The 13,389-nt window shown below is 56.0% G+C and overlaps 1 protein-coding gene across 1 annotated transcript in view; it reads left to right on the forward strand.

Moving 5' to 3' along the window:
* Window positions 1-13,389, forward strand: part of CAPN13 (calpain 13) — a 45,257-nt gene that overhangs the window by 13,285 nt on the left and 18,583 nt on the right. Inside the window, exons 4-7 of the mRNA XM_056125781.1 lie at window positions 5,316-5,452; window positions 6,625-6,799; window positions 8,516-8,590; window positions 12,281-12,366. Coding sequence (XP_055981756.1) covers window positions 5,316-5,452; window positions 6,625-6,799; window positions 8,516-8,590; window positions 12,281-12,366 — 473 coding nt within the window. The remainder of the gene's footprint in view (window positions 1-5,315; window positions 5,453-6,624; window positions 6,800-8,515; window positions 8,591-12,280; window positions 12,367-13,389) is intronic.

Below are 13,389 nucleotides of genomic sequence, written 5' to 3' on the forward strand. Positions count from 1 at the left end.
GAGCTGCTCGATTTGGAGATTTTTTGGTGTGTCTCTGGATTATGGCTGTTAAGGAGTTTAAGTAGCAGCTGAAGGCAGTTTGTGGGCGTGACCTCCAAGGTCCCATGGGGACAGGCCCATCCCCTATCCCTTGAGGCCTGAAGTTTGCTGTCACTTAACTTGTGTACCTGAACTTCTCATTGGGTTCTGGAAGTTGGCAGCCTCCAGGGCTTTTAGGGGGCAGATGGGGGCACTATGCCTGCCCCTGTTTGAGGCACCCAGTGAAGTCGGCCTGGCTTAAAGTCTGAAGGCATCTCTGCAGCGAGCTGCTTGGTTTGGAGATTCTTTTGTGTGTCTCTGGATCATGGCCCTAGTTTCCATCTTTTCCAGAGAAATAAACTATTGGCATATGCCTGGCAGGGCACGCCTGCTAGCCCAGACTGCGGCTTTTAATCTCTTTCAAGATTTACGGGTCTCTGAAATTAGGCCAATCAATGAGCTTGTATAGCTGAGCAGAAGGTGGTTTGTGGGTGTGGCTCCCACATACCTAACTTTTAGCTGTTCAATTTCTTGGTAAACTTGGCCCCAAGATGTTGGGGTCCGGCCAAAGAATCAGAGGCAATTTGGAGGGTATCAGGAAGCCTGAAGGCACCATCAGGCTGCCAATGCACTCGCCCCGCAGGTACAGGTTGACCTGCTGGTGGCACCATACCCCCTTGATCTGAAACCATTTGAATGATGATTGTTGATCATTGATTATCTGCCCTGTGAAAGTGAAGCGGACAATGGTTAACTCCTTTGGACCTACCTTCTTTTAAAACGTAATTTCTTATAGTTCGCCAGTGATTTCAATAGCTTTGGATCTGCTTGGACTTTTGAGTTCTCTTAAATTTTTTTTTATTTTGCCCCCAAGCCCCAGCTGCTTCTTTTATAGTTTCAAATTTATTGTTAGAATGTTGCTTATATGATTTTCCGGAAAATGAATTTTATTTTGCCTTGGTTTTTTGCTCTGTGGTTAAGTCTGTTGCCCCAGTCCCCGCACTATACTTTTCTTTCTTGTTTTCTCAGGCCAGCTTGTCTTCCGGTCTCTCTCTTGCTCAGAAAGAAGTCGTGTTTTGATTGTCATTATTCTTTCTATTCTTTTCTCTTTGGGGGACTTTGTTTTCTTTTCTTTTTTTTTCTTTTTAGGTCATACCCAGCCATGCACAGGGGTTCCTCCTGGCCCATGCACTCAGGAATTACTCCTGGCGGTGCTCAGGGGACCACATGGGATGCTGGGAATCAAACCCTGGTCAGCTGCATGCAAGGCAAATGCCCTCCCCACTGTGCTATCGCTCCAGCCCTGGGATTTTGTTTTCTCTAAGTTACTTTCAGTTCATTTTCATCCCCATTTACTTTTCCCGGGGAACTTGACTCTGTGCCATTTTGAAACTTCACACGCGATTTTCTTGGTTTTCTTTTTGACTGACATGATCTTGGTTGAAAACACAGTCTTGGTGCCATTTTCTCCTCTTGGGGACTTTGTGTCACCCCACACCATACCAGGGGTCTCACCCCAACTCCTCTCCCCCCAAGGACCCTCCCCTGTCTTTATCATAGTCTAAAGGTTTGTTTTTGTTTCATTTCATTTGTTCCCTTGCTTTTTTTATTGTCCACAAATGAGAAAACTCATCTGGTGTTTATATTGCCTCTGACTCAGCTTGCTCTGCATGCTTCCCCCCGAGGGTCCATCTGTGTTGTCACAAATGTCATCACAAGATTTTCTCTTCTCTATACAGACCAGTGTGTCCTCATATACACAAGCCACAACGTCTTCATCACATCACCATCCTAGGGCGCTTGAGTTGTGTCTTGACTATTGCCAAAAGGTGTTTCCATGAACATTGGGAGTGCATACATTTTTTCAAATTAGTGACATCATATTCTTTGGATACCCAGAGCAGGTTTACTGAATCTTATGGAAATTCCATTTTTAATTTGGGGTTGGAGGTTCATTCCACGATGCTGTTTTCCGAACTGACTGCACCACCATACGTTCCTACCAATAGTGAGAGGAAGTTCCGTTGCTGCCATAGCCTCACTAACACTTGTTGTTAAGAAATAATGAGCTTTCTGTATGGAATCAAACTTCCTTTATAGATGAAATCTGTCTTGCGGATTGTATTATCTGCAGTGATTTTTTTTTTTTTGCTTTTTGGGTTATACCCGTCGATGCACAGGGGTTACTCCTGGCTCTGCACTCAGAAATTACTCCTGACGGTGCTCAGGGGACCATATGGGATGCTGGGAATCGAACCCAGGTTGGTCACGTGCAAGGCAAATGCCCTACCAACTGTGATACCGCTCCAGCCCCTGCTGTGATGTTTTTTAACGTAGCTTATTCTTTGTTTTGTCTACTTTACTTACTGAATTCTGGAAAAGGTAAATGAAATTATTCCCCCAAATTCTATTTTCATTTTCAGATGTTTTGACTTTACACTTCTGCTGTGGTCTTTGGTGCCCAAGGCATTAGTTCTTGCCATCTGGTTATGGGAATAAAGCGCACTATGATCTATTTGTTGTATCATATATGTCCTTGTCATACTTAATGTTTATCTTGAATTCCACTTTATGCGATAGGCATAGTGTCACTCCAGCGTCTGATTCATCCTTTCATGATCAATTTCATTTTCATGATTCCTTGTAAAAAAGGATATATAAAACTTTGTTCACCATTGCTTCTTTCACCCTTATTTTTTCTTCTTTTAAGTCTTCTCTTTTGTATTCATCGTTATGGAAGTAGGTCTAGTTTGTTGAATGGTTTCCCCAGGTTGCATGAGTGCTTTGTTTTGCTCTGATGTAAAAAATATATTTGTGTGGGGTGTGGGATTCTCGGATCAAAGACCGAGTTCAAAGATCAAAAATCACCCATCAAGAATCTGTGAACATCATTCCATTATCTTTCACAACTTTCAGGGAAAAAATTGACTTTGTAAGCAACAGGGCCTTTCAAACTCTTAAGTGTACAGGATGCTCTCTCCTGAGTGTCCAGAAATTTCTCTGAAATTGGTCCAGATGTGTGCCTTTCAGAATTTGACCTAGTCTGAAATTCAACCAACTCTGTGTTCTGAAGACCTATTTCCTTTTTCTGCTTAGATCTTTTCCTTTGTTATAGCTGAGTACCTCTTCTCTCCTGTTCTTTCCTCCTGAGATCCAATATTTGCATCCTAGGTCTTCTAACAAGTGCCTAGGTGTCATGGATGCTCTGAGAAGTCAGCAAAGCATGAGCTTCTACTGTGTCTGGGTTTCCCTCAAGAATGGCAGGTGGTCGGGACTCCCTGAGGCCCAGGTAGTACCTTCTCTGCCTTCTACATGGCAAGGAGACCTCACCGTTCTTTAGAAGCTGCTGCAGAATTAACATTTGCACATCTTGGAGTTCAGATACAGTTTTTCAGAAAGGTCCCAGTGCCCAGGCAAATCAGTGTTTTGCCCACAATATCTCGGGTCTTACTCAGACACATGAGTTTAGTTAAGGGCCCCAGCCTAGTTCCTGGGGAAACTGATACTGCCCAGATATTCCTTGCTCTTTCTTACAATGAGGAAAGTCAGAGCACATAGGTCTCTGTTTTCTGAAGAGGGAGAGGGTTTGGGCCACACCCGGCAATGTCAGGGGCTACAATTGGCTCTGTGATCAGGGCTCACTACTGGAGGTGTTTGGGGGGATTGAGCCAGAGTCTCTTCCATATAAGGGAACCACTTTAACTCCTGAGCAGTGTCTATGGCCAGCGGCCTCATTCCTGACAACCAGGCAAGCCATTTGCATCCTCTCTGGGAATGCTGATTCCCTCTGGATATTCCCTTTGTATAGGGAGAACAAGTGTAGCCAGCATTCCTGGTGTGTGGGGAAAGGGGTGAGTTTATTCTAAGGGGAGCCAACCAGAGTTTGACATTCGGGACAGTTGCCTATTTGATAGGCACTATCCTAGGTGCTGAACAAGATGGCGCTTGGAGCCTGAGCTCTTGCTCATCATCTCACGTGATTCCTCTCACAGCCTCGCCAGGCCCTTCCTACTGACCAGAAGAGGAAAGTGAGTCCCGCAGAATTACATTTCCTTTCCAGTTGCATGTTGCTTGGGGAGCTGAAGGCAGAGCCAGGCTTCCAGCTAGCTCCACTGACGAGACCCCATCTGTTACACACCACCAGCCAATTAAACCCCAGCTCCAGATGTGCCGGTCCCTACAGGACCCCGCAGATGAGCTCGGATTGGCTCTCCTGGAGCCTCCAATGAGCCCTGTGTTTTCTGCTGATGGTGTCCTCTGTGGTCTCCCAGGCTGTCTGGCCTCTGCGTCTCTCTGCCACAGGGCGTCCCTCCAGCTGCAGGGCACAGGCCCAGAAACGGCCAGGTCGGAGGGCACTGTCTGCTCCGTCCCCTCTGTCATTGCTGTCTCAGTCACGGCTTTGCTGGGCAAGGGTGTCCTTCGTTGGATGCCGCAGCCAACATCTGGGGCACCAGCTGTGAGAACAGCCCCCTCACGGCTCCCTGTCACTGCCAAGTTGATGATGGAAGGCCTCAGGCCCACCGGCCCCCAACCCACCTGTCAGAGACCCACTTTCCTCAAAGCTCGGGTCTGCTCGCCTCCAGCCTGGGGGACACTCGCAAAGAAGCCCCATTAAGCTGGTGCCGTTAGGAAGTTTCTTCACTTGGCGAGTTTCCCGGTGAGCCATTAAGAGTTGAATGTGGATGATGACGAGGTGTGTTCTGGGGAGGAACAGCCGGTTCATGTGCGCTGCTTCCCTCAGCCGCTCTGATGGCAGGCGAGCTCGGCAGGAGGGCTGAGAGCCAGCCCCGCTCTGCTCGCTGGGGCCACCTGCCCCGTCCAGTCTCTGAGCCTTTGGCCACACTTTGCCTATAACCCAGTGATATCCCTCGGTTCCTTCCAGCTGCAGAATCCTGCCTCCTCCCTCAGGCCTTCCTCTCCCTAGGGACCCCCTTGTCCCCTCTGACCTTTCTGTCCTCCGGTCTCTGCTGCCTCTGCCATCCTGGGTGCCTCTGTCACATTTGGATTATGCTAGCAGAGGACTTGGCATCAGATGATCAGAGTTAACTGGACCCCGTTAGAACTCACTCCTTCTTCCTCCCGCCTGGATTCTCCTCGACTCACTCGATCTGTGACTGGGTCCTCCATCTGCCAGGGGCCGTGACAGACCTGTCCTCATCCCTTGAGCAGGCTGGTATTTCCTTCTGGATGGAGTTTGCATGACTCAGCTGTGTCAGGGGTCCGTCCACCCTCAGACCTTGCCTTGCTAGCAGAGGACTTGGCATCAGATGGTCAGACCTTGTCTCGTCTTTCTCCAGTTCTGGCAGTGTGGCCAGTGGGTGGAGGTGGTGGTGGACGATCGCCTGCCCATCCTGGACAGGAGGTACCTCTTTGTGAACACCCGCTGCGACAACCAGGAGTTTTGGCCCTGCCTGCTGGAGAAAGCCTACGCCAAGTAAGGAGGGGTTCCCCCTGTGTCCTGCGCCCCAGAACTGCCGGTTCCATCTGCTCTGTCAGAGTGCGCCCTACCAGCTGGCCCCCTTCAGCTCTGCTGAAGGTCAGAGCCAGAGCCTCAGCACCCCCCAGCCAAGGCCCCCTCGGTGGCTGTGTGCCAGGCTGAGGATGGGGAGAGGCACCCAGGTTCTCGGAGGGATGATGGGAGCATGTGGGCCTGAAGGTCATAGCAAGGACAAAGAGCACTGATAAAAAACAGAATTCTGGGGCCAGAGAGATAGCACAGCAGGTAGGGCATTTGCCTTGCATGCGACCAACCCAGGTTCAACCCCCGGCATGCCATATGGTCCCCCAAGCATCACCAGAAGTAATTCCTGAGTGCAGAGCCAGGAGTGACCCCTGAGCATCACCAGGTGTGACCCAAAAGACAAAATAAATAAATAAATAAATAAATAAATAAATAAAAATAGAATTCCCAGCTCAAGCCCAGGGAGTGCGGGGATGAGGCAGGCAGAGTGGAGGACGCAATCGCAGGGAGGTCAGCAGGATGTCACCAGGAAGGGACCCCAGTGAGGCCTTGGAGGATGGGCAGGACGGAGCTTCCCCAACTGGGGGAATGAGTCAAGCAAAGTCCAGGGAGGCTGAAGCATGCTGGGAGAGTGGCATGACTGGGAGCTTCGGGAAGTGACGGTGACCAGGCATTTAAACGTGGGCTAGAGGACCACAGGGACAGGACAGGGCTGAAAGTCCTTGCCATGCACGTGGCTGGCCCCAGGTCAGTCACCAGCACCACAGATGATGCCAAGAAATCTAGCTCCGAGAACTCTTTCCAGCAACGAAGCGACTTGAGAGCCTGGCCCTCTTCAGGGAAAGGAGTTGGAGTGCAGGAGGGGCCGGACAGAAACCCCCCAAGGGCAGCTTGGCCTCTCTCAAGATCAAGCCCCCCCACCCCCGAGTGTGGGGTGTGGCCTGGCCTGTGCGGTTCCCACCCTGCATGCGCCCCCTCCACCCACCTGCCCCTGGTGAGGAAACGATGGCAGAGAGAGAGCAGGGGTGCACGGGCCTGAAGCGGGAGCTGGTGGCTGAGGGCACCCATCAGGGCTTCCTGCAGGGCTCCATAGGCAGCCTCCCTCTTTCCCTCTCTCCCTCCCTCCCGGCCTGTCCCCCTCCCAGGCTGCGCGGGTCCTACCTCAACCTGCACTACGGCTACCTCCCCGATGCGCTGGTGGACCTGACAGGGGGCGTGGTCACCAGCATCGACGTGACCTCCTCCCCGGCCGACATGCTGGTCATGGTGCAAGCAGCCGCCCAGGCCGGCTCCCTCATCACGTGCGCCACGCCCGCGGGGGTGAGTGGGGTCCCCTGAGCTGGGGGAGTGGTTGGCAGTGGGGAACAGTCAGGGAGGGCCAGTCAGGGACCGGTCAGAGGGCTTAGGCAGGGGGCACCCAGTCAGGGAGCCTGGTTGGAAGGCTAGTCAAGGGGGGCTTGCTGGAGGACTCAGCCAGGGTGTACAGGTCGGAGGGGCAGTCAGGGGCAGAGCAGGGGAGTCAGCGAAGTATGTGGTCAGGGCCACTCTATCAACTCTGGTGAAGGCTCAGAGCCAATGGGGAGCCCTGAGGTGGTGCCTGCCAGGGACGGCCACACTGTGTCTCCTCACGGCCCAAAGAAAACATGTCCTGAGAGACTCTAAAGGCTAATCGTCACATAGCCTGTCACTGTCAACTCCCATTGTTCATTGATTTGCTCGAGTGGGCCCAGTAACGTCTCCATCGTGACATTTGTTGTTACTTGTGTTTGGCATATCGAATACATCATGGGGAGCTTGCTAGGCTCTGCCGTGCAGGCAAGATACTCTCGGTAGCTTGCCGGGCTCTCCGAGAGGGGCAGAGGAATCGAACCTGGGTCAGCCAGGTGGGCCGCGTGCAAGGCAAATGCCCTACCCTCTGTGCTATCGCTCCAGCCCAATATATATAATGTATTATATATTATCACTGTCCTCCCGTTGTTCATCAATTTGCTTGAGCAGGTCCAGTAACGTCTCCATTGTGAGACTTGCTGTTACTGTGTTTGGCATATCGAATATGTCATGGGGAGCTTGCCAGACTTTGCCGTGAGGGTGAGATACTCTCAGTAGCTTGCCAGGCTCTCCGAGAGGGGCAGAGGAATCGAACCTGGCTCAGCCGGGCTGGCTGCGTGCAAAGCAAACATCCTACTGCTGTGCTATCGTTCCAGCCCAAATAATATCACTTGATATATATTATATATAAAAGGTAAAGGCCCTCCCGTTGATCGTCGATTTGCTCGAGCGGGCCCAGTAACGTCTCCAGTGGAGACTTTGTTGTTACTGTGTCTGGCATATCGAATACTCTCGGTAGCTTGCCGGGCTCTCCGAGAGGGGCGGAGGAATCGAACTCGGGTCGGCCATGTTGGCCGCTTGTAAGGCGAACGCCCTACCCGCTGTGCTATCGCTCCAGCCCAAATAATATCACTTGATATATATTATATATAATATATATAAAATATTTGCAACCTTAAAATTGGAGAGATCCAAACAAAGAGTCTGTTCTGGCCAAAACCCTCACAGCCGGGCACTGACCAGGGCCCTCACAGCTGGGCTCTAACCGAAGGCCTCGCAGCTGGGTGCTGGCTGAGCCCTCAGAGCTGGGCACCATCCTGGCCGGCTTTCTCTGCTGCCCTCTGGTACTTCCCACCCGCAGGGCAACAGTCCCGGGGCCAGCAGGTCCCTCTTGGGAAGGCCTTGCTGCCCCTCTGACCCTCTGAGATTTGCGCCTGTTCTCAGACAACCCTTCCTCCATCCTGCAGATCTGCGGGCGCTGGGGCCTGCATCCCTCAGGGGAACCCTCGCCCCAAGCCCCGGGTCCTCTTGTGAGGGGTTGGCTGGCGCCCAACTCACAAGAGGAGGGAGCTAGAGGGGGAGGTTGAGTCAAGAGGGTGGGGCTCCTAGTCAGGGGGAGTATGGGGGTGCCAGGCACCACCCCACTGTGGGTGGGTGGGTGGGCGTCACAGCTGCCCCACTGATGCTGTCCCCTCCCCCTCCCCCCAGCCCACAGGAGTGGCCACAAAGCTGCAGAATGGCCTGGTGAGCCAGCATGCCTACACTGTGACCGGTGCTGAGCAGGTGAGTCCCCGCTGTCACCAGCGGCCCAACCCTAGCCCGGCCACAGAGCAAAGGTTCCTGCCCTACTGGCCTCGGTGCTGTGTCCATCCACCCAGAAGGTCTGACTCTGCCCTCAGGCCCAGAATGCCCCACCCCAGGTGCTTCCTGCCCTGGGGAGTCAACAAAGTGTGTGTTCAGGGCCACTCTGTCAACTCTGGCGAAGGGTCAGGGCCAATGGGGAGCCCTGAGGTGGAGCCTGCCAGGGACGGCCATGCTATGTCTCCTCATGGCCCAAAGAAAACATTTCCTGAGAGACGCTAAAGGCTAATCGTGGACGGAGCCATGATTGGTTTGGAGCCCATCTCTGTGCTAGTGCTCCCGGGATGACGGAAGTCGAGTGGGGACTTTGCAGAGCTGGGGGCTGGCCCTGGGGGCATGGCAGAAGGGCCCACTGAACCACTCTCACAGAGAAGCTCTGGCGGGACCAGGTTCCTTTCTCCCTCGGGGAGGTTCTAGTGAGGTGTGCCAGTCACACAAGGGGCCTCTGCCTCTCAGCCCTGGGACATGCCCCGGGCCCCTCAGCTCCCAGACAGACAGAAAGACATCATGACATGTGCCGAGAGGAGGCCCGAAGGGGAGAAGGTGTGTGGTTACTCTCGGATCCACAGAGACGGCAAAGGAGAGAACGAGAGAAAGAGAGAGAGGAAGGGCAGAGGAGAGAGAGAGAAAGAGAGAGAGCACAAAGGAGAGTAAGAGGGAAAAGGAACGAGAGAAGGGAGACCAAGAGTGTGAGTGAGTGAGAGAGGGAGAGAGAGAGAGAGAGAAGGAGAGAGAGAATGAGAGTGAGAGAATAAGGAAGCATCCCTGGGTATGACCTAACAAGGAGCTGGAGGGAAAACAGGGCAGAGATCCTGAGGCTCAGCCCATTCTCAGATGGACCCTTGACTGTGACCAGCTGTCTACGGGAGAGTGGGCTCCGGGTGGGGCCGGGAGTGTAGTCCACACAGCACACGCCTTGCATGAGCGAGGTCTGGCCTGACCCCTGGCACTGCGTGACCCCCACAAGCACTGCCAAGTGGTGGTACTAGGGTCCAGGAGCACGTTCGGGGTCACCAAAGTCCCAAGCATCACCAGCCTCCGATAATAAAGGAAAACAAGAAAGGGTGACCGCCGGACAACGCGTCAGAGCTTGGCTTGGCGACAGATTTGTCCTCTTGAGAGAAGAGGTCAGAACTCCGAGGAGCAGGGCTAAGATTGAGCCAGCCCCTAACTGAAATGTGCTTTTTAATCTGCTCCTCCTCCCTCGGGGCGGAAGGCAGACAGGAAGATAAATGGAATTGGCATCTTTTATTCTGCACCTAGCGGGGCCAACGCCTCCCAGAGCTGGTCTGCATGCCTCATTTAGCCTGCTCCACTGCGGCCACTTTCTCCCCTGTGCTGAGCTGCACCGAGGCCCCGGGGCTGCTCAGTGAGTTCTCGGGGCCCCTCGGGGGCCTGTCCTCATGCCCCTGGCCCAGGGGCTGTGGCAGAGGCGGGTGGATGACTGCAGACATGCCCTGTGTGTCTGGGCTCCAGAAACCAGGGACATGAGAAGTCAGCGCACCTTTTCCTGCAGTGCCCGAGAGACCGGGGCAGCGTCTGAGAAGCCACGCCCTGCCTTTGTGGCAAAGGCCTGTAGGGGACCACAGGGTCCAGGTGATGGCCACGGGCAGACTGAGCTGGGCCTGGAGCAACTGTGTCCTTTACCGGGTCTGGAGTCAGAGCCTTTGCCCTGGTCCTGTGCCCTGGAGGCCACGGGAGTGCCTCTCCCGGGACAGGGCTGCAGACACAGAGGCTGAGGTTAGAGCCACGTGGTTCGGAGCCTGTCTCGGCGCTAGGTGATTTCCCTGGACAGCGGCCCTCCCAGTCCCCTTCACTGGAGGCCTCGCCACACGGGCCCTTCCTGTGCTCCCTACGCCTCTGGTTCTGCACCAGCGACAGCTCTAACTCTGTTCCCTTTGCGAGTCTCGCCTCCCTCTGTGGATGTCCAAGGTCAGGCAGCCACCACGGCAGGGGTCTGGCATGACTGTGCCACAGGCTTGCCCTCGGGACTCAGCGGCAGGAAGGAGCAAATGGGCCTCCTTGGGTCCCTGGGCATGAGTGAGGAGATGCCAGGGGGAGGGAGGGAGGGAGGGAGGGGGGAGGGAGGGAGGGAAGAAAGGAAGAAGGGAGGGAGGGAGAAAGGGAGGGAGGAAGGAAAAAGGGAGGGAGGACTAACGGAAGGAGGGAAGGAGGGAGGGAGGGAGGGAGGGAGGGAGGGAGGGAGGGAGGGAGGGAGGGAGAGAGGGAGAAAGGGAGGAAGGAAGGGAGGGAGAGTGAGGGAGGAGGAAGAAAGGAAGGAGGGAGGGAGGGAGGGGGGAGGGAGGGAGGGAGGGAGGGAGGGAGAAAGGAAGGGAGGGAGGGAGAGAGGGAGAAAGGGAGGAAGGAAGGGAGGGAGAGTGAGGGAGGAGGAAGAAAGGAAGGAGGGAGGGAGGGAGGGGGGAGGGAGGAGGTAGTGAGGGAGGGAGGGAGGGAGGGAGGGAAGAAAGGAAGAAGGGAGGGAGGGAGAAAGGGAGGGAGGAAGGAAAAAGGGAGGGAGGACTAAAGGAGGGAGGGAGGGAGGGAGGGAGGGAGGGAGGGAGGGAGGGAAGAAGGAAGGGAGGAAGGAAGGAAGGAAGGGAGGGAGGAGGGAGGGAGGGAGGGAGGGAAGAAGGAAGGGAGGAAGGAAGGAAGGAAGGGAGGGAGGGAGGGAGGGAGGGAGGGAGGGAGGGAGGGAGGGAGGGAGAAAGGAAGGGAGGGAGGGAGAGAGGGAGAAAGGGAGGAAGGAAGGGAGGGAGAGTGAGGGAGGAGGAAGAAAGGAAGGAGGGAGGGAGGGAGGGAGGGAGGGAGGGGGGAGGGAGGAGGGAGGGAGAAAGGGAGGGAGGGAGAAAGGAAGGGAGGAAGGAAGGAAGGAAGGAAGGAAGGGAGGGAGGGAGGGAGGGAGGGAGAAAGGAAGGGAGGGAGGGAGAGAGGGAGAAAGGGAGGAAGGGAGGGAGAGGGAGGGAGGAGGAAGAAAGGAAGGAGGGAGGGAGGGAGAAGGGAAGGGAGGGAGAGAGGGAAGGATGGAGGGAGGGAAGGAGGAAAGGAGGGAGGGAGGGAGGGAGGGAGGGAGGGAGGGAGGAAGGGAGGGAGGAAGGGAGGGAGGGAGGGAGGGAGGGAGGGAGGGAGGGAGGGAGGGAGGGAGGGAAGTGTGTTTGTGTCACAGGTGGAGGCTGGATGAGTGGGGCTGCAGGCTGGGAAATGCTGTTGTCTTGAGCCCCTGGGCTGTTCTCCTGCCCCCTGCCCAGGACGGCAGCGTGGACACCCCAGCCCGGCTCCCAGGGCCCGTGCAGGGACGCAGCCATGGCGAGCGACCAGACCTGACCACACGCTTTGGTCTGTGGCTGCTGCCCCTTGTCCCGCGCTGTTTGCCGGCCTGGAACCTCTGTCCACTGGGCTCCAGGTCACAGAACCAGGGGCCGGGCCTGTCCCTCCACGCCGGGCAGAGCCAGGCCACACTCCCCTCCCCGTCAGCTTCCTTCCGGGAGAGTCCCCTCCGTCTCCTCCAGCTCCTCGTTCAGTGCTCCGGGCAGCCAAATGAGGCCCAAGCTCCCGAACTCCCCTGCCCCATCGCCCACGACTGACCGACTGACCCCGCCTGCTCTCTCCCCCTAGGTCCAGTACCGGAGGGGCTGGGAGGACCTGATCCGCCTTTGGAACCCCTGGGGAAACACGGAGTGGAAAGGGCCCTGGAAGGACGGGTACGGCCGGGGGTGGGGTCCCCGCTGCCCAGCTCCTGTCCCAGTCAAGGGACACAGTCCCCAAGCCGACAGTGCCCACCCTGAGCTCTTCTTTGGGTGGGGCCTGATGGGCCCCCTGGCTCTTCCAGGGGGACCCTCCCGCCGAAGACAGGGTTCTCGGACCCAGAATTCCTGGTTGGGGAGACCGGGCAGGCGCCGGGTCGCAGAGAACGGGAGAAACTCATCCAGTGGGGGGCAACAAGGTGCCCCAGAGCCATCCTTTCTGCCCCTCTGATCTGCCCCGCAGGGGTCACTGCATGAGCCTCTCGCTCCGGGGAGGAGTGAGGGGCCAAGGGGGCTCCGAGACCTGTGACCGCCTCACAGCAGCTGCATGGGGACTCGGGGCTCCCTGCGGGTGAGGGCTGAGCTGGCTCCCTGCATCCTGCAGCCAGGATGGGTCCCTGGTCCCCAACCCTCCCGGCACCCCCTCTGGGACCTGCAGAGGACCGTGTGGCAGCAGGCGGGGCAGGATGGGAAGGCTGCCTGACAGGAAGGACATCGGAGCAGAGCCCTGCCTGGGACACCAGGGGGACAGGGACTTTGTAGGCAGCTGGTGCAGGAGAGGGCGTGGGAAGGAGGAACTAGTTTGGGAGCAGGGGAGCAGCGGGAGGAGCTGAGACAGGAGCAGGGGGTGAAGGAACTGGTTCAGGAGAGAGGAGGAGGAGGAGGAGGAGGAGGAGGAGGAGGAGGAGGAGGAGAAGGAGGAGGCGGAGGAGAAGGAGGCGGAGGAGAAGGAGGAGGAGGAGGAATAGGAGAAGGCAGAGGAGGAGGGGAAGGAGGAAGAGGAGAAAAAGGAGAAGGAGGAGGAGAAGGAGAAGGAGGAGGAGGAGAAGGAGGAGGAGGAGGAGAAGGAGGAGGAGGAGGAGCTGGTATGGGAGAGGGAGGAGGAGGGCTGGGACAGGAGGAGGGGAGGAGTACGAGGAAGAGGAGGAGGAGGACGATGAGGAAGAGGAGGAGGAAGAGGAGGAGGAGGTGGGGGAGGAG

This window comes from Sorex fumeus, unplaced genomic scaffold (assembly GCF_029834395.1).
Source record: "Sorex fumeus unplaced genomic scaffold, SorFum_2.1 ptg000006l, whole genome shotgun sequence".
NCBI lineage: Eukaryota > Metazoa > Chordata > Mammalia > Eulipotyphla > Soricidae > Sorex > Sorex fumeus.